Source organism: Rhinatrema bivittatum, chromosome 4 (genome assembly GCF_901001135.1).
Source record: "Rhinatrema bivittatum chromosome 4, aRhiBiv1.1, whole genome shotgun sequence".
Taxonomy (NCBI): domain Eukaryota; kingdom Metazoa; phylum Chordata; class Amphibia; order Gymnophiona; family Rhinatrematidae; genus Rhinatrema; species Rhinatrema bivittatum.
Genome location: NC_042618.1, coordinates 147226692 through 147247675, shown reverse-complemented (window position 1 = coordinate 147247675; position 20984 = coordinate 147226692). Strand labels below are relative to the sequence as shown.

At 42.0% G+C, this 20984-nt stretch overlaps 1 protein-coding gene across 5 annotated transcripts in view; it reads left to right on the top strand.

Annotated features, from left to right (window-relative positions):
- The window catches only part of LOC115090178, a 100287-nt gene that overhangs the window by 10918 nt on the left and 68385 nt on the right, over positions 1–20984 (top strand). For 3 of the 5 annotated variants that reach the window (XM_029598949.1, XM_029598948.1, XM_029598950.1), the window contains exon 2: positions 14871–14992. The exons of 1 other annotated variant lie outside the window; for it this stretch is intronic. In XM_029598949.1, coding sequence (XP_029454809.1) covers positions 14871–14992 — 122 coding nt within the window. Of the gene's footprint in view, positions 1–14870; positions 14993–20034; positions 20219–20984 lie in introns of those variants that run through there. One more of the 5 variants, XM_029598951.1, reaches the window with a different exon arrangement.

Sequence of the window (20984 nt, the reverse complement as noted above, 5' to 3'; positions counted from 1 at the left end):
TGCAGGATGAATGTGTGAATGCAATATGGGTATTTCCCTATCCTGAGCCCTGTGATACTGTCATTAGTATAATCCCAACAAAAAACAGCGTTCTCTTGTACCCTATTATCCAAATGCATTACTGTGTAATTGACTGGTGAATTTATAAAGACCGTTCTGTAAGTCCATGGGTAAGTAGTCCATCCTGATAGGTTAAAAAGAACTGCATGCATCAATAGTCCTTCTCTGGAATGGGTTGGCATATGCATGCAAACCCAGCAATCTGTTTTGGTTCAATAGTTGTGATAAAGTCTGTGCATCGGTAATGTACATATTGGATTGCTAATAGTTCTTGTTCAGATATTGCCATGGCAGGAGGGAGAATGCAGAATAAGAAGATGCACATCACAATTGTCAATGAATTGGCGTTCAAGCAAGTAAATGTAGCAAGCAAAACGTTCTCTGGAGAAGGCAAAAAGTTCTCTGGAGTTTTTTTCAAGTCCCTGCTGTTCCAGGAGCTGTGTGGATTGGGGGTTGTGAAGACTCAGGGAGAAGTTTGAAATAGAATTCTGCAGTTCTTGGTGCTACGCCATCTCTCCACGGCTTAAGGAACCCTGAGGGAGAAAGCACAATAGCATATCCTTTTCCCCATGATAACAAGGGGACAGGGTCATGCTAAACAGAGTTAGATAATATTCTACACAAAACTAATGGTTGTGGATTGCTAATCCTGTTCCCAAAATAATTGTCCACAGCTGTGGCCTGATTGGAATATGATATGTTTAAATGATTTAAGGTAAACAATACTAGGGGCAATTCCTGCTTTTAGTTTGTGTTTGTCAAAGGCTGTCTTACTCCACGACAGCCTGTCAGTGAGTGGAGTGGTAAAGGATGCCAAATATGTGTTTGATGTTCCAATGTTGACAAAATCAGTGAAGGAATGGCTGCTATAAGCAGGGCCATTATCAGTTTTTAAAACAGAAGGCAATCCCATGACCGAAAAGGTTCTTATACAGTGATTAATAACATGCTTGGTGGCCTCCCCTTTTTTGGGGGGTGGCCCATAGAAAATGTGAGAAAGTGTCAATGGTTACATGTAAAAATTTCCAAGGGGCAAAAGGAGAATAGTGAGTAACATCCATTTGCCAGATAGTATTAGCATGTAAGTGGCTCCTAATGTGAGCAATGTAAAGTTGGTGTGTGCAACCTTTGGAGGGCTGATTGTGGTGTCAGAAGGATAACAGGTTCTCATCTAAGCAAAGGAAACACATCTAGAGCAAAACAAATGCAAAGAGAAAATTAGGAAAAAAGTATCAACAGTGCAGTTCCTAATGATGGCTGCAGGATGTCCTCTGTGGCAAAAGCATGGAAAAGGCTTGATGGGATGATTTCTGAAAATCAATGGTGTATTCAGTCAAATTAATTCATGAGAATATTTCATCATGGCTATAACTCTACTATACTAATCTTATATAATGTTTTCCCACTTTATTATTAAAAACAATGAAGAAACAACTTAAGTGTATAGACAATTACATAAAAACATATATTTCACTCACATAACACAAAAGACAGGCAAACAATGAACACATATTTTTGAGAAAAAAAAAATTAAATCAAAATGTGGTTGGAAAATATTTGGAAAAATGTTGTAGTCAATCTTTCAGCAAGGTGTATCAATTTTTCATTCATCGAGGCCTAAATGTGGTATGAGTTCCTAATATAGTAAAATAGCATAAATTCAAATTAATCATGTGAAGGAAAAGTCAATTGCAGTAGGCTGAACCACAAACAACAAGTATTTCAGACATTACATTAAATATATGTTACACAAGACTGACACACATTCATCCATCCTACAAATATTCATCTTCTTAACATCAAACAGATAACACATAATTGGAGCTCAAAATTCATATCAAGATGTAACAGAAATAAAATTAGATCAAAAATCAAAAGATGTGTGAAAAAATGTGAAAAAAAATTTGGAAAATGTGGAAAAAATTTTTTTTGGATCGATCCAGTAGAAAACAAAAATCAGAATTCTGTTTAAAATGAAAAAGAAAATAAGCTGCAAAGTGTTCATCTTCTTATCTCTCATGGCAGGAAGGCTGTCAATCTGGAAAATATTAAAATCTGGCACACAGGAAAAAATTAGAATTAAGTCTACTATACAATTTGATAAAATCAATTTGGATTTGCAGGAAAAAAAGCTTGGGGGAGGGGTTGCATTAAATGTAGCAACCCCTAACAGTGATTGCTTGTCAAAGAATAGGAATCATAACTTTTTTTCAATGTCTCTCTGTACTATCAAAACAATCTCAATTCTCTGTCTTTTCTCCCATAATTACCATTCACAACTCTGTCTTATACACATACACACACCTTTTTAAACAACTTCCAATAACGACGCTCTATGGAATGCCCTTCCGGAGGAAGTGGTGAAGTCTAAAACTGTGAACGACTTCAAAGGGGCGTGGGATAAAAACTGTGGATCCATCAAGTCTAGAGGGCGTGAATAAAGAGGAGGCATTCAAACACTGCACGGAGCGGCAGTAGCCACAGAGGCATTCAAACACTGCACGGAGCGGCAGTAGCCACAGAGGCATTCACGGAGCGGGATGCCAGTGGCCAGTAGTTGGTGTTCCACCTTCACGGAGCGGAAGGATGGAGGGCTGCTATCTCAAAAAATAAAAAAATAAAAACAGGGGTGGGTAAGAGTATGGGGTAAGGGTGTGGCCTGCTTGTTACAGCGGTTGCTACCCCTAATTGAGCTGGACGTTCACTTGGATGCAGATACGGCGCTGCTCTCTAAATTGGTGGTGGGGTGGAGGGGAATTAGGGCTGGAGGGTACTGGAAGCCAATAGTAACAGGTGAGAGAGAAAAAAAGGGGAAAAAAAATGGATAAAGTGCGTAGCTTGCTGGGCAGACTAGATGGGCCGTTTGGTCTTCTTCTGCCGTCATTTCTATGTTTCTATGTTTCTTTTAAAAAAAACCTTTTCAACTCCGCACTTCCTATACTGGCAAGACACAGATTTTTTATTCACTGTAAACAAAATTAAAATTTCTTGCTAAATTATGGCTATATTATTCTCAATATCTTTAACTGCTTCAGGAATCTGTTTCTAAATTTAAGGGATTAATTCATAGAATCAAGTTCTCTCCTCTGTTTAAACCAAACGAAACCTAATTTTTTGCTTGAGAAACGCTGTTGCTACCTGTTGCATCCGTCAGGCTCAGACAATTTCGCCTGACATGCCTCACCTGGCGTCTCCCTGCCGCACCCTCCAGCTTCCCCGGAGCGGTTCTGGCGCAGCGTTCGGCCATCTTGAGCCGAGGCCTCCTAGGGCGCACGCGCGTCCCTACCTTTGTAGCAGTGTTGGTGCGATCCTCAGGGGTGTCCCCCTCGAGTGATGTCACTGCTTCCGCATATTTAAGGTTGCCCATTTGCTGACTCTTGCCGAGTTATCAAGGATCGGTATGCCGCGGTCTGAAGCTACTCTGCTGCTTCTATCCACTGGAAGCTATCTTCACCCTTCGGGGTTCTCTAATCTGGGTACCTGCTCCTCGGGGGCCCTCTGCTTATTTACAGGTGCCTATCCTCTTACAGGTACGCGCTCCTTGAGGGCCTGTGTGTCTATCCTGGTGCCTGCTTCATTCTTCAATCTGCTGGAAATCCATCTATCAGCTACAGAAAGTGAGTACAACTTCTACCAGTCTGTCTCTCATCAGTTCCTCGCTACCTCTCTGCATCAGGCCCTACACCACCATTGCCGAGGACCACGGACTGCTAACACTTATCCTCTCTACTGCTCATTGGGATTCTCTCTACTCAGCTACAGGAGTGTGTTTAACATCTGCCAGTCTGTCTCTTCTACAGTGCCTTATTGGACATCTGCATCGGGGCCTTACACCACCATTGTGGAACGGGTCTCCCTCGCCAAGGATTACAGACTGTTACCAGCTAACCTGCTCTCGACTACCACCTCTGGTGGTCATCCTAGCTGAAACTATCTCTGAGTTTGTGCTATTGAGTCTAGCCTGGTGCATCAGTCTCCTTACGGGGTTCCTCCCCGTAGGAGATAACATCACTGTTGCCCCTGAGATTCAACCAAACACCTTGATATATCATAACGCTACCTATCCTCTCTCTACTGCTTATTGGGAACTCTATCTACTCAGCTAAAAGGGAGTGTGTAATAACATCTGCCAGTCTGTCTCTCCTACAGCGCCTCACTGGATATCTGCATCGGGGCCTTATACCACCATTGTGGGACGGGTCTCCTCCGCCGAGAATCACAGACTGTTGCTATCTAATCCACTCTCTACTGCCACCTCTGGTGAACCATACAAGCTGCTACAGTTCCCTACGGGGCTCCTCCCCGTAGGAGTCACTATCACTGTTGCATCTAAGAATCCACCAAACACCTCGATATCATAACATAATCCAGTTACATGAACAAAGTTATTCATCTAATCTAATTATATGTAATTATCTGATCTTCTTTTTCCTTCTTACTCCAAGTTCTATATTTCCTTGTTACATGTAACTGCTCCTTCTGCACTATTGTTCAAGTTGTTAAGTTTATTATAATTGCACTCCTGTTTCTTGTGAACCAGCATGATGGGACAATCGTCTTGAATGTTGGTATATAAAAAACTTAAATAAATAAAATAAAATAAATCTACCTAGATTTATTACATAGGGAAGTAGTATTGTTAAGGGAAACCTTTTTACTTTCAAAAAAACATGAAAATTTGGAATAACACTGAGTGTTTTACAGCTTCTTTTCTTGTAAACAAAGGGAAGTATCTATTCTGATTAGAAAAGGTCTGGGGCCCGATATTCAAATGGCATATAGTGGGATAAGTAAGACTTACCCGGCTATCTAGCAGCCGCTGAATATCTGCTCATGTTCAGTCACTTATCCGGCTATCTATTATTTATTTATTTTTAGACATTTTATATACTGTCATTCCATGTAAAAGATCATAACAGAAAAAGTTTGAGACTGGGTTTCAAATAAAGGCAACATTTAGAGTGAAAAATCCTGAAGAGATTCACCAATCTAAAACATTAGGTTGACAACTTTGTGGGTGGGCAGAGGGCGGATCGGGGTGATTATACTTACCCGGATAACACCTTGGGCAGGCGTTCATTTAGGAACGTGAAATGTGCCAATCAGGTGCACATGTTTTTTACGGTATCTGGGGTGAATGACTTATAGCCTCATCAACATGCATTTGCATATGATTAGTGCTATTAGTTTTGGGGGAGGGGTTTGGACGTGCATTATGGATGCACTAAACCTCTTATTGCATAAGGGGTGGTGGACGCACATCCAAAACGCGTGTCCATTCGGAGTTAATCAGTGCGCTCAGCTGAGTGCACGTTACTATATCGGCCTGAATATGAAGATGGCTCTAATTCGCTCATCAGGACTATCAGATCACTCTCCTGTGTGAAGGGTAGCAGTTGTGTGAGCCCTTTGTGCTGCAGTGTAATTGACACAGCCTCAAGGGCTGGAGCTTTACCTTTTCCAGCTGCCTCCCCCGCAGGTTGAGCCCTTGCGTTCTTGTAGCCGACAGGACTTAGACAAGTCCCTAGAGCGGTGAAGATAACTACAGTCCAAAAGCACACCAGGGTCAGGGTAGGCAGCAGACTAATAGAGTCAGATCAAGCCAAGGTTGGGAAGGCAGCTAGCAAGAGTGGCCAGGTCCAAGCAAGAGGCAAAACCTGGAGAGTCAGTCCAAGGCTGGCAAAGACACACTGAAGATACTGGACAAGACGGATAAGATAAGGCGAGGTTGGATGAGGAATGCTGGAGAAGACCAGGCTGAATGAGGCAAGGCTGGAAGACAAGGCTGTGCGAGAAATAGGAACACAAGAATCGAGAATGCTAAGCAACACGAACTGCAAGGAAGGTGTTAGGAAAGCTCTGTGTTAGAGCTAGGAGTTCGCAATCTGATGTAGATCTGATGCCAGATGGGCGGAGCAATCAGATATTAATGGCTCCTAAAGAAGGAGGAGTCAGAAATCATGTAGTGTCTCAGATATCGTCTTGCTAAGGTGTAGCAATCTGTAATGAATCTGATATAGTTGTGGGTGGATCCCTGGGCCGGTGGCAGATGACCACGCCCCCAGGAGGATATCCTGAGAGGGACCACCGGCTAGGCTTGAGTATGGAGACAGACATACATTAGTTCTTTTATTAAACAGGTTTTTGAAACCACCAGAGGTGGCAGTAGTGAGCTGATATGCCCAGCAGTGCTGTAGTCCTTCAGGTACTGGAACAGCGAACCAGGATGGCTGAGCTGTTGAGAAACTGTAGAAAGTGAGTAGGCAGAGTAGACAGAGTTCATGAACAGAACTAGATGACAAAACTCACGTAAGGTCTCAAAGAAGCTCAGGAGCTGGAAAGGTTTAGGCCCTCGAGGAGCGAGTACCTGGTTCAAGGGAAAGCTCTGAGAGAGCGATGGTAACTCACAATTGTCTGTAGCAGCGATAGCTTCCAAGCAGTAGAGAATCTTCAGAGTGTCCAGGAACATGGGCCCTCGAGGAGCGAGTACTGGTTCCTATCTGAATCTGAAAGGTAAAGAAAAAGCGCGAGGCTCCCGAGGAGCGGGTACCTCTGGTAAGTTCGAGGAGGCAGAGTAGCTTGGGAGGTGTAGCCAAAGCAATCCCCAAGGCAGAGTAACTTTGGACAGCCGAAGCGAGTTCTTGCTAACTCAATTCGTTAGCAAAATAGAGACCTTTAAATATTGGAAGCGGATGACGTCATCTCAGGGGAACACCCCTGAGGTTGTGCCCTTGCTGGTACTTCAATCAGAGCGCGCGCGCCCTAGGTCTTCAGGCAACATGGCGGATCTGCAAAGTCAAGCCAGTCTGAGGACGCTGGAGGGAGACGGCATGGAGACGCCACGGCAGCCAGCCATCCATCAGACCCGGAGGGAGTCGCCACAGAGGTAAAGAGAGCGGAGTGAGGATGTCGAGCAGCGACAGTCGCAACAGGAGGAGACCTGCTGCTGAGGCAAGGAAATGCTGCGAGGTCCTTTCTTAAATAGGTCATTGGAGGGTACCGCTCAGCATTTCTCATCATGGAGACCACATAATGCACTCATATGCAAGCACACGTGCCTAAGGAAGTTCCAGGACAGAAGCAGCATGGGACTGTGCTCGGCGGCATTGAAGAGATGATGGCATCCCAACTGCGGGAATATGTTGATGGTGTCCTGGACTTCTCTTGGCAGCATCAAGGTGAGTACAGCGGCTCGCAGGTCCTTCCTGCGAGTCGTGTTCCTAACATCCAATTGGTCTGTTCTTGAATAGTGCAACCTGTAGGTGGGAAATGAATGTTAGTTTTCTGAAAGACAAAAATGTAAGGAGAAAAGTGAATTAGAAATTGAGAATTATTTTAAGGAAAATTTGTATTGGGGATTGTATATTGGGAAGCAATTTAGGAAGCAAGGAAGGCAGTGTTCAAAGGCATTATCTTTCAAGCCTCTGCAGAACAGAAAAAAAAGACAGTAGATATTGTTTCTAAATCATGAGATAAAGAGGAGAGAATGGTGTTATGTTTCCTTCAGCTTTGAATCTTTAAAATTAGTTGTCAAAATGTGCACTTGATAAAATCTCTAAAACAGAGTAAGTATAAATTATTGTAAATAAAATATTGTGCAAAATTCAAAATTTAAGTTAATGGAAATAAAAGTAGTTGAATGTTGGCTCATTTGCTTAAGTTACTATCTAGAGATAGAGTAGTAACGGCAATTAAAAAATGAAAAGGGGATCTGGTCATTCAATCACAGGACATTGGGAAGAAATTTAAAGAATATTATTAGCAGTTATATATATCTGAAGTGAGACCAGATAATGATAAATATGAAAAGCTCTATAAAGATGTGGTATTTCCTACAATCTCTTAGGAACAAAGTGATCGGTCGGTGAGACCATTCTCTGAGGTATAAATGGTTATAGTGATTAAAAGTTTGTCTTATTTTAAAGCTCTTGGTGAGGATGGCTTACTAGCTGAATTTTATAAGATCTTCCAAGGGATATTAGTTCCTAAGTTAACGGCATTGTTTAATCATATTCTGCAGAAAGGGATCTTATCAGATTCTTTGTATAAGGCTGTTATTACTTTATCCCTATTGTGTTATTTCTATATCGCTACTTAATATGGATGTGAAGATTCTGACAGTGAGGATAACTTTCTAAACTATTCATGGTACAGCATTTATGCACTTAAGTGGATATGCAGAGATTTACCCTACTTTTTAATAAATTATGTGGTGGGAGCTGCACAGTTTTATAAAATACCGCAGAGATATGTGCGTATGTCTCAGTATGCCTGAAGATTTCCAATATGAGGAAAGAAAATAGGATAAAACATAAGCATTGTCAAGTTAAATGTAAAACACTGATAAAACAGGCGAAGAGAGAATTTGAAATTAAGTTGGCCATAGAGGCAAAAACTCATAATAAAAACTTTTTAAAATATATCCAAAGCAAGAAACCTGTAAGGGAGTCGGTTGGACCATTAGATGACCGAGGGGTTAAAGAGGCTCTTAGGGAAGATACGGCCATTGCAGAAAGACTAAATGATTTCTTTGCTTCTGTGTTTACTAATGAGGATGTTGGGGAGATACCAGTTCCGGAGATGGTTTTCAGGGGTGATGAGTCAGACGAACTGAACGAAATCACTGTCAACCTGGAAGATGTAGTAGGCCAGATTGACACACTAAAGAGTAGCAAGTCACCTGGACCAGATGGTATGCATCCTAGGGTACTAAAGGAACTAAAAAATGAAATTTCTGACCTATTAGTTAAAATTTGTAACCTATCATTAAAATCATCCATTGTACCTGAAGACTGGAGGGTGGCCAATGTAACCCCAATATTTAAAAAAGGCTCCAGGGGCAATCAGGTAACTATAGACCAGTGAGCCTAACTTCAGTGCCGGGCAAAATAGTGGAAACTATCCTCAAGATCAAAATTGTAGAGCATATAGAAAGACATGATTTAATGGAACACAGTCAACACGGATTTACCCAAGGGAAGTCTTGCCTAACAACCTATGAAGGGGTTAATAAACATGTAGATAAAGGTGAACCGGTAGATGTAGTGTATCTGGATTTTCAGAAGGCGTTTGACAAAGTCCCTCATGAGAGGCTTCTACGAAAACTAAAACGTGTTGGGATAGGAGGTGATGTCCTTTCATGGATTACAAACTGGTTAAAAGACAGGAAACAGAGAGTAGGACTAAATGGTCAATTTTCTTAGTGGAAAAAGGTAAACAGTGGAGTGCCTCAGGGATCTGAACTTGGACCGGTGCTTTTCAATATATATATAAATGATCTGGAAAGGAATACGATGAGTGACGTTATCAAATTTGTGGATGATACAAAATTATTCAGAGTAGTTAAATCACAAGCAGACTGTGATAACATTACAGGAGGACCTTGCAAGACTGGAAGATTGGGCATCCAAATGGCAGATGAAATTTAATGTGGACAAGTGCAAGGTGTTGCATATAGGGAAAAATAACCCTTGCTGTAGTTACACGATGTTAGGTTCCATATTAGGAGCTACCACCCAAGAAAGAGATCTAGGCGTCATAGTGGATAACACATTGAAATCGTCGGTTCAGTGTGTTGCGGCAGTCAAGAAAACAAACAGAATGTTGGGAATTATTAGGAAGGGAATGGTGAATAAAACGAAAAATGTCATAATGCCTCTATAACGCTCCATGGTGAGACCACACCTTGAATACTGTGTACAATTCTGGTCGCCGTATCTCAAAAAAGATATAGTTGCAATGGAGAAGGTACAGAGAAGGGCAACCAAAATGACAAAGGGGATGGAACAGCTCCCCTATGAGGAAAGGCTGAAGAGGTTAGGGCTTTTCAGCTTGGAGAAGAGACGGCTGAGGGGGGATATAATAGAGGTCTTTAAGATCATGAGAGGTCTTGAACGAGTAGATGTGACTCGGTTATTTACACTTTCGAATAATAGAAGGACTAGGGGGGATTCCATGAAGTTAGAAAGTAGCACATTTAAGACTAATCGGAGAAAATTCTTTTTCACTCAACGCACAATAAAGCTCTGGAATTTGTTGCCAGAGGATGTGGTTAGTGCAGTTAGTGTAGCTGGGTTCAAAAAAGGTTTGGATAAGTTCTTGGAGGAGAAGTCCATTAATGGCTATTAATCAAGTTTACTTAGGGAATAGCCACTGCTATTAATTGCATCAGTAGCATGGGATCTTCTTGATGTTTGGGTAATTGCCAGGTTCTTGTGTCCTGGTTTGGCCTCTGTTGGAAACAGGATGCTGGACTTGATGGACCCTTGGTCTGACACAGCATGGCAATTTCTTATGTGCTTAATTTCTCCACCTATTTTATAAACATATATTTTTCCATGAAAAAAATATATTATGTGCATGTAAAACCCTGATTTATATGTGGAGGCAGGAATATTTTAAATTATGTACATATACTTGAAATCCACAGTTTGCCAATATCACCATCATTTCACCCAGTCTGTCTGTAGTTCACTGACACTCTCCTAGTACTTCACCCTGAACTCCCCCGCCAGACCTCCCATTTAAAAACAGCGATATCAGACGACTCAGATATCAGTTGTGTTACATAATTAGAAGGTATAAAATTGCACAAATAAGTTGCCTAATGTATTTGCATAAATCTTTTATAAAATAGCAACTTCCATGTGTACCTCTTGAGAAGCTAAATCATATATCTGCAGAAACATTGATAACTACAATTAGTGGGGCATTGGGGGTCCAGTGAAGTAAAATCAGCGGGACATAATAAGACGTACATGTACAATATATAGAAAGTTCATAGTACTATACAATATTAGAGATTACTGAGATAGGTAACCGTGCAAGGGCAGAAACATATAACGGTGGACGAGTGCCACTTAGATCTAGATTAAAGAAGAAGAGAAAAAAAGAGAGAAAAAAAGGAAAAGGAAAAAACCGTGCCTAGCAGGCGTGGTCCATCGAGGAGAAGGGAGGAGTATCGTAAAACAGGATCGGGCAGATTTGTGATTAGAAGTTCATCAGTGATCACATAGTCTAAGGGAAGATGAATGTATAAAAAACCATATCTAGAGAACGCCCATATACACAGAACGCATTAGAATCTTGAAACACATATTCATCTAATTAAAGGAGGGGCTGCGTCAATTAGAATTAATGTCATAGGCTGTGGGCGGACATGGAGACATTCAGTTCTCCACCAGGTCCGCATTGAAATGAAATAGTAATAGGTGAATGTAAGCACGGGTCTCTCTCAGGTCCGTACCCATTAGAAATTACTGCGCTAATTGAAATTAACACCAAAGACTCTGAGCGGACGTAGAGGTGTTCAGTCCTCCATCAGGTCCGCAGCGTAATAGAATTGCAATGAGTGAATGGAAGCACGGGCCTCCCTCAAGTCCGATTACAGTGACAGTGGGTCCTTATTGAACGCCAAAAATCAAATCATAAATTGATACATAAAATTAATATAGCAATAAAACAACCGGGTACAAACAATAGGAACTTAAATAGGGGGTAGGACAATTGAACGGAAACATGGAAATAAGATAACGGGAAGTAGAGGAGGAAGCATGGGTAATCGAATTTAATTAAATGCACCGGTGGTAGTCTCGGTTTGGGGAAGACAGGGAGGTGTCAGCCCGCGGTGAGTATAAAAGCAGGCAGAGTAGGTAGAGACGGCTGAGATGTAAACGGAAGGCGTCGCTCACATTTACACATGCAGCATGAAAAAAGTAAGTGTTAATACCTTACAGGTGGTAGATAATGGATTTATGCCAAAAGTGTGTTATGAGAATATTGCATTTTAATTCTATTTTATGTATTTAAAGATATGTCGACACTGTGAACCCTGATTGGACACAGTAGATTTCTCTCCCGCAGTCTCTGAAGCAGGCACATGGTGCCGAAACATGGCCATTGTCGGGCGGGCAGATCCGAACCCATAAGAAGAGACAAGGGCGGCAGCCTTGATAAGTATATGACAATAAGAACAGACAAGTGGGTCGGATAAGCAGCTAGGGAGAAGGGATTTTCTAGGTAAAAAATAAAAGGAGAAAATAAGAAAAAAAGAACATAAAAAAAGGAAGATTGAAGCATAAACAATAAAGAGTAATACACCGGGCAAATGAGAAGGATAACTAAAAAATTGGTTATCCTTGAATAGAGCCACCGTACAAAAAAAGACCACCAAACAAGGTTTCCCTTGAATTAGTGGATGTTGGAGAATTGTTTGTGAAGGGAAAGAGGTTAGTTGATGCATTAATTGCATCAGTAGCATGGGTTCTTCTTAGTGTTTGGGTAATTGCCAGGTTCTTGTGGCCTGGTTTGGCCTCTGTTGGAAACAGGATGCTGGGCTTGATGGACCCATGGTCTGACCCAGCATGGCAATTTCTTATGTTCTTGTGACATGAGGGAGGAGAAGACACAAAATGGGGGGGGGGGGGGCATAAAGGAGGAAGGGAAGATTTGACAGAAGAAGCATGAGGAAGGAAGGGTGAGGGTCAGCAGAAGCCACAAGCAAGATGAACGAGTCAGAGGCAGGGGGAGCCATAGCAGGGAAGGAAGAGGGAAAGAAAAGACACTGGGGACGGAGAAAGATTAACAAATGGGACACAAAGAGAGAGGGTGGGGTATGAGGAGTGGGTGAGAGGAGAAGTGAATGAGAGGGATTAAGGGAAAAGAGAAGATACATGGCTGGGCTTGGTAAAAGACAGATAGTTGGGTGGAAATGAGTGGAATGGGAAGGCTGGGATGAGGTGAAGGCAGAATAATAATGACATTCTTTAGGTTGTACCTCCAAAAGAAGGCAATGATACAAGATGATACAAAAGCCCTATGAAATAAAACTTAAGATCCTAAGTAGATATACTGTAGAAGGTAGGGATTTGATAGAGACATTCAAATAGCTCAAAAGGTATAAATAATTTAACACAAGAAGCAACTATCTTCTTGTGGAAAAGAAATTCTCAAAGAAATTAGCATGACATTCATTTAATTTATTTTATTTATTAATCACTTTTATAAATTATATATGAGGCTAAAAGGGGGTTTACTCAGAAGATGCATTAGAGAATTTCTTCAGGTCAGTCTGGTGGCTAACTGTTCCCCTCGTTCAATTCCCAAGTCAGGTCTTTCACCAGTCAGGTCAGCTGGGGTTGGGGATGCTGTGGAGGCAGTGTTTACAGCACCCGGGAGGCGGGTAAAGTCATGATCCCTGCTCAAGGCTGACACCTAGTGGCCGGATTCAGGGCCCATGATTACAGGGTTCCAGGAGGAGCAGTGTTGCTTGGTATCCGGCCCAGGACTGTCAGAGCAATGACCTGACTAAATACATTATGGGTATGAGGGGTAGGGAGAGGAATATAAAGTAAGAGAAGAGAAGTCCCCTGCTTCTGATTAAGCTGGAGGCCCAAAGAAGCAGGAGAAATCTGCCAGGTCAAAAAAAAAAAAAGTCTTCACAGAAAGGTTAATGCATGCATGGAACAGCCTATGAGTACAGCTAAGTGGGAGGGGCTGAATATTCGGTTCCATTCAGTGATTGCACTTGGCCGGATAAATACTCATCTAGTTTAGTTAGCCAGATAAATTGTGGGTGGAATATGGGTGTTTTGAGGAGGAGATACTTATCCGATCAACTCAGCTGGATTAGTAGTGATATTCAGACTTATCCTATTAAGTTAACCAGTTATGTTAAGCAGATAAGTTAGAGCTGCTCAATAGCAGCTCTAAAGTTAGTCGGATAAGACTTATCCGACTAACTAGTGACTTATTCAGGGATTTTCAGCAGGATAGTTGTGCTGCTGAATATCCCTTGTAAGTTAGCTGAATAAGTCTTATCTGGCTAACTTACTTAACAAGATGTTTCTGAATATCTACCCTGAAGTATTTTTTGTTACAGTAACTATTTCTGGAACCCTCCACCAGAGTATCCAGCAATGTTCCCTCTAATTTTTGATAGTCTATGTCTGCAAAATATTTCTTTTGTTCAACTTTTTATAAACTGAGTTTAAATTTGTGTATCACAAACTTGTATAATGCAAATAATATCGGATAATCTTGTGCGCTCTATGTTTTGCTGCATGCAACGGTTCACGACCTATATGTGTGCGCGCACACAGGCACAGATTAGAGGGAACCGTAGTATCCAGCATCTTCTTTGAGAGTCAGAGGTGCCCTAAAGCAAGGACATTCAAATAGCGAGTACAGCTGTGAGAGAAACAGCTGAGAGACCAAAGGACTGTTTGTTTTGTGCCTATCCCGTGAGCCTAAGGCCCGAGAGGTTGAATACTCCTCCTCACCAGAAAGAATCCTGGCACCCCAGGCAAGAGAACTGGTTGCTGTGTTACAATAGAGAGCCCCTATATTCCAGACAACCACTGAAAAGGGGAGTTACATGTGGCACTATTATTTGTGTAGCTTGTGGGCTTTGTATTAAGGATAGATACATCTCCAGTATTTAGCAATATATGATATATCCCTTAGACAATGACTATACTGACTTGAATTGATTATGTGGAGTGCACCTGTGAGATGTGACTAGCTGAGTAAGAGAAATGTAAAGCAGTCCTGTTTCTCAATTCATTTTACTGTAGTAAACAATCCAAATTATTTCTATTTTCATTGTTAAGCAATATTTTTTTTTTATTAAAAGTTTATAAATATGAGAAACATTCCTTCCCCATCTTCCCCCCCCCCCCCCCCCCCCCCCGAATTACAGATCTAGTCTGCTATGTTGCACCCTTTCCTTCATGGTTTTAACCCAAAAGCAGTCAGAATCCAGGTGCACATGCTATATTACAACATCTTTCCTTTTGTCTCTGTTGCTGTAGATGATTTTGATGAATTAGTCTGGGAAAACAATGATGTGATACTCCAAAACATAGCAGAGGATCTTCGGAGTTGCATGCCCATGGATGGAATGCTAGACTCAGAACATCGAGCAATTGAAAAAGTAACAAAATTATATTTTCACTGCTTTTTTTATTCTATTATATAACAGTAAAATACAATAAAGTAAAATAGTACTCACTGAGCGATTGTATTTTGAGGAGCAGTGACCTAATGGTTAGCAAGCATACATGGACCATGATTCAGAAGATGGGACTTCAGTAATCCCTTCTGCCACGATCTCTGTCTGAATCTGGGCAAGTCATTTTATTTTATTCTATTGCATTTATAACCTGCTAATCTATCCCAGAAGATTGCCCTAAGTGGTTTACAACAGTTGAGAAGATATATATCATATATTCTTAAAACATTTTATAAAATTCTATAAATAAATACAAAAATAGAAATATACACTATAATCAACAACAATAATAATAATCAGTTACCTATCATACACCTGGCACCTCTCACTCTGATTAGGGAAAGAGACCAACAGGGCCAAAGCAAATCATACAAACTAAATTATACATAACATTACTAAAACATTCCCATAACTAATCTATCAAAAGCTCAACACCCACTTACTCCACTCTTCGAAGAAACTTTTGGAATAAATTTCCAAGTAAAACTGTAATAGCGGGGATAGGCTTTAAAGATAAAGAAAATAAAAAATATATCCCATCCTCTACTCCCAAACATTTGTTAATCCTTCTTCATTTCTGCCCTTCTAAACACAATTCCTCCATGCTTATAGACCCATTCACTCCTAGTTTGCTCCCAAGAAGCTCCCCAAAGAATTGGCTTCCAGTTCTCTTCTCCCCTTCCATGGCAGGCCATTTTTAGAGGTCAACAGGATGTCAGCAGGAAGGGGTAAGGTCCAACATTCTTGGTGTTGGTTTCAGCCAGAACAGCAGATGGAGGGACCGAGAGCAGTTTTCAGCAGGAGTTTATCTAGCTAACTTGCCAATCTGCACTCAGCTGAACATGGACCTCAAGGTGTTTCCCTTAGAAACATAGGCTATGACAACCGACAAGGACCTTAGTTCTTCATACCTGGGAACTCTCTGGATTTCACCTAGAGACTGACGGTTTCTCCGGAGAAAAGATGGTCATGCTGGACTGAAGACCCTGACGTGGAGGGAACTGCGCCAAGACCAGACGCTCCGGAGCAGCCTCCTAACTCCAGTGGAGGTATCTGAACAGGGCTGCTAGACCCCGAAGTTCCCTCTCTCTCTCTGCAAACAGGATATCTTTGTCTGAGACCATTGTCAAGGGTTCGGCTGTAGAGCTCCGGGCAGCCAGCAGCAGGAGATCATCAAGAGGGCTCAAAGATGCCTTGTCCAAGGCTGGGATAAGCTTTCCAATACTCGCCCCGGCAAGAGGACCCAAAGCCTCAAGATCTAACATGGGTGCCAAACATTGCTCAATAGTCAATTGCCCCGAGGCCGGTAAGGGCTCTGAGGGTTAGAGCCGTACCTTCCCTTTACATTTAAAAGGCATGAAAACACCTTCTGAACTCCAAAAATGAAATGATAGAAAATAATCCAAAAGGAAACAGTGGTGCAAAAGCAGAGCTGACATTCAGGCCACCATTTGAATCCTCCCCTTACCTTTACAGTATTTGAATGTTTTTATCGTATCCTGTACTCTCTCTTCTATCCTCTAGCGTATACAAATATAGGTCCATAAGTCTCATCTCATAAGACTTTGATGCAGAGTAGGAACCATTTTATAGAAATGATGGCAGAAAAGGACTAAATGGTCCATCCAGTCTGCCCAGCAAACTTCTTATGGTAGTATCTGCCATGCCTTGCAGGTTACCCCCATGCTAATCAGTTTCCAGACTGTAAAAGTCAGGGCCTTCATTGGTCTCCCGATCTATATACAGCTGAGATCTCTCTAATGTTACGACTGTTGCTGCCCGATGTCTCCACTCAGCCCTCCTTACCTCTTTGACAACTCCTCCCACGGTTGATGGACATCTGGCTGCCGTGACGTCTGCCTGCCATCCTCTCCGGCGTCCCCGGTCCGGCTTGGGCACTGCATCCCGCCATGTTGTTCAGCTGCCATAGGGTGTGCGCGCCGCGTGGCCCTGCTTCTTATTCCTTCTTTGGCACGAACCTCAGGGGCGTCCCCCTGTGATGATGTCACGCATCCCAGATACAAAAGCCTACTCTATTTGCTAGCTAATCAAGTTAGCAAGGGATCTCCTTACGGATGGGATTCGCTTTCCGGACCTAGCTACTCTGCCTCTCCTTATTGGACTTACTCTATCGGGGTACCCGCTCCTCGGGGGCCTCTCTCTTTTCTTTCAGGTCGCTGTCTGGAACCAGTACTCGCTCCTCGAGGGCCCATGTTCCCGATCTCACTGCCTGAGTTCACTTCTGCTTGGAAGAACCCGCTGCCTACACCATCAGTGAGTTACCATCTCGATTTCTCTCAGAGCTGTTCCCTGGAACCAGGTACTCGCTCCTCGAGGGCCTGCCTCTATTCCAGCTTCTGTGATACCTTCCGGGAGAAACCGCTGTGTGAGTAATCAACCAACGAGGCTCTATACCAGAACCCTGTGTATGTTCCACTGTACTCACTATCTCAGTTTCTCTCCTCTACAGCACAGCCATTGAGGGATCGCTGTTCCAGTGTCCTGAGGGACTACAAGCCCAGCCGGGCTTCATCTCTACTCACTACTGCCACCTCTGGTGGCTTCACAACTCTGTTTAATAAAAGACAATTCTGTGTTGTGTGTCCTAAGCTGAGCCTGACCTGTGGCCCCTCACGGGACTTCCCCCCTGTGGGCGTGGTCATCTGCCACAGTGTCCAAGGGTCCACCAAAACCTTACAAACAATAACATCTAATGAACTATACAGAGGTATTATTGCCTCCTTTTTTATTCTGGTTATACCCTCCCTATGTACACCAGCATTTATCTGGTTCTGGCCATTGGCTTGTTAACATTGTTTTGCTACCTTGAGATCATCAGATATGATAACCCAGAGGTATTTCTCCTGCTTGGTGAACAACACTTTCTCACCCCCTCATCAGTTATTGCTTCCTTGGATTTCTGCACCCTAACTACAGTGGTGATTTTCTGCCAGGTCACCAATCCAGAGCATTTTGTCCTTGCTTCCTTTTCCCCAATGAGAAAAAATAGAAGGTGGAGGCCACCACCGATATTTAGAAAATTACCATTTTTTTGCCTTGAATCTTAGCTGCCAATCAGAACAATTCTCAAGCTTCCTTTGATACATCTTTATTCTGTCTACTCCCTCAGAAGTGGTCCACTCTATTGAAGATCTTAATGTCATCTGCAAATAGACAAACGTTCCCTAATAACCCCTCTGCAATATCACATAGGAAAATATTGAACAGAACCGGCCCCAGGACTTATTCCTGAGGCACTCCACCAATAAGCTTTCTTTCTGCTGACTGTACACCATTTACTAATACCACTGTTTTCCTACCATTAAATTAGTTTCTATCTCAGTACCTTGGGTTCATCCCAAGCTGTTTTATTTATTTGTTTATTACATGTCTCATCAATAAATAAAGATGCTTCATGTGCATGGGAACCAAATTTTTTCAAAATTATTGGCAGTGCTAAACTTTATAAAATTATCCTCCCTGGAGGGCATAAAAGAGTTTGCTTAAAATTAAGGGTGCCAAAGTACCCAATGTACCCACAGACCTGGCACCTATGTCCATGCGTAGTACAATCTAAAAACTTCCTTTACAGGAATTACAAAAACACAAATTAAGACAATGTCAAACACACAGAAAACATAAGCGAATATCTAAAATATAAACAGAAAAACAGACCATCTAGTTGAAAAACAGTTTAGCCTGCCTATGACCAGAAGACACTCTGGTCCACAAAACTCTCTCATCTTACAAACAAAATACATGACGTCACAAGAAATCTCATAGAGATTAATACAAACAGACCACACTAGTCTAATAAATATTATACAAAGTAATGCTAACCATAAAAACTAAAAATAAAACCTAGTAACATAGCAAATAATGCAGATGAACACCAAAAAGGTTCATCCAGTCTGCCCAGCAGGGTTATAACTGCTGCTCCACGCAGGTTACACCTGTGCCTTCTGTTTAGGGTACGATGTAGTAAAAAAATTTTTTTTTGCAAACTATGTTTATTGAGGTTTTGGATACAATGAGTTACAGAAAGAAAAAAGAAGAAACATAGATTAATCATAAAGTCCTAGCACATATTACCAGTACTACATATTTCCAAAGATGTGAACATCAACTCAATACTTCACCTATAATACCTCCCCCTCCCCTCCCAGTAGCATTATCTTTTTAACTCTCAGTTCCCTTCTATATACTTTAGTGAATAACCTGTTAGGTTTCTCGGCATATTAACTCCTATAGTTCAAAGCAACAGATTGTTATGAGTGAGACAGAGCTCCTATACATACTTGAGTGGTTGGGCATTAAGCAAATAGGTTGCAGTTATCAAATTAAATTACATTTATTAGATTATTTACAGTTCGTTGAAAGTGTTTCTGAACTTTTCTAGCATTATAAGTTAAGGATACTACTCCTCGTCTGTGTGGGCAGGGAAAATAAAAAAATGATGTAGTAAATTTAAAAAAATCACACCTCTACTAGAGACTTCATAAAGGTAATGCTTAAAAAGTAATGCAGGTCTCATCAGTAACAATACAGGTCTTATTGATACAATACAAAAAAACCATATTCCCAGAAAACTAGAACAGAGGATGAAAACAAATACTTCTCAAATGTACGTACAGAGAATGCCGAACGTTTATTGAGCTGAGCTACAAACATCCCCATCCATATAATCTTCCTTCAGAAAGGACAATTAAATCCAAAAACTCTTACATAGAAAACAGAAAAAAAAATATCCAAAGAGATCACGTGACCTGATGAGTGGGTAGGCAGCAGGCAAATCGTGCTCCTGGCTCCCCCGCAAGCCAGGAGCCAGGAGCCAGGATTTTTGCGCCAGCTCCCAAAGCCGGCGCAAAAATCGCCAGACTCGCACCGTGGCGGCCCCAGTAGAATCGGGTCCCTCTCAGCTGACAATTGACTCGTTTTTTGGCAGCAGTGAGCCCAGAATGGCGGTGACAACCACAGCAAAGAGAAGAGAAAAGACAACAGGCCGGCAGACCGAGTGGAAAATGGCCGCCGGACCCCCGAGCCCCAATGCGCTAGCAGAAAAATCGGACCTCGTGGGGGATGTTACACAGGCGGTAGTGAAGGCGATGTAACCCCGCTTCATGGATCTGGCTCAAAGAATAAGTGCAGGTAATGAAACTCTACAAGAAATCAAACTTCAAGTAGCAGACACACAACAGCGCATTGCTGATGTGGAAACAGAGACTTAAAACCTATTGCAAAAGCAGGGAGTGCTGGTTAAACAGGTGACTGCCCTTGAATGTAAGGTGGAGGATTTCGAGAACAGATCTAGAAGAAATAACTTGAGGATTGTGGGGATCCCAGAGACTGTTCCTGAGCAGGAATTGGCAAAAAATCTGGAAACCTGGTTATTGCAGGAGCTTGGCCTCACAGAGATTATAGGCAGCGTGACGGTTGAGAGGGCACATAGACTGGGGACAAAGAAATCGGATGCCACAAGACCTAGGGTAGTGCTGACGAGATTCTTAAATTTTTGCCATAAAACTGCTATACTCCAGGCTTTTCGGCATAATACGCATCTGACCTATGAGAACAGCAAAATCATGATTTTTCAGGATTACTCTATAGCGCTATCAGCGAAACGGCGAGAATTCTCTCCTATTTGTGCGGACCTATTCAAAAGAAAAGTAAAATTCACGTTACAGTAGCCAGCCAAACTCCGGATGGAACATAATGGGACTTGGCATAGCTTTGATTCTGTGGAAGCAGTTCAACACTTCATAACGGGAACCCTAGACTCACGGTGAACCTTATTATCGTTGTATTCTCTTTCTCTCTACCTCCTATTTGTACCAGTTCATGGTTATTTAACTGTTTTTTCTCATTTTTTTTATTCTCCATATCCTGTTCAGTTCCTGTATCTACAAATGTACAG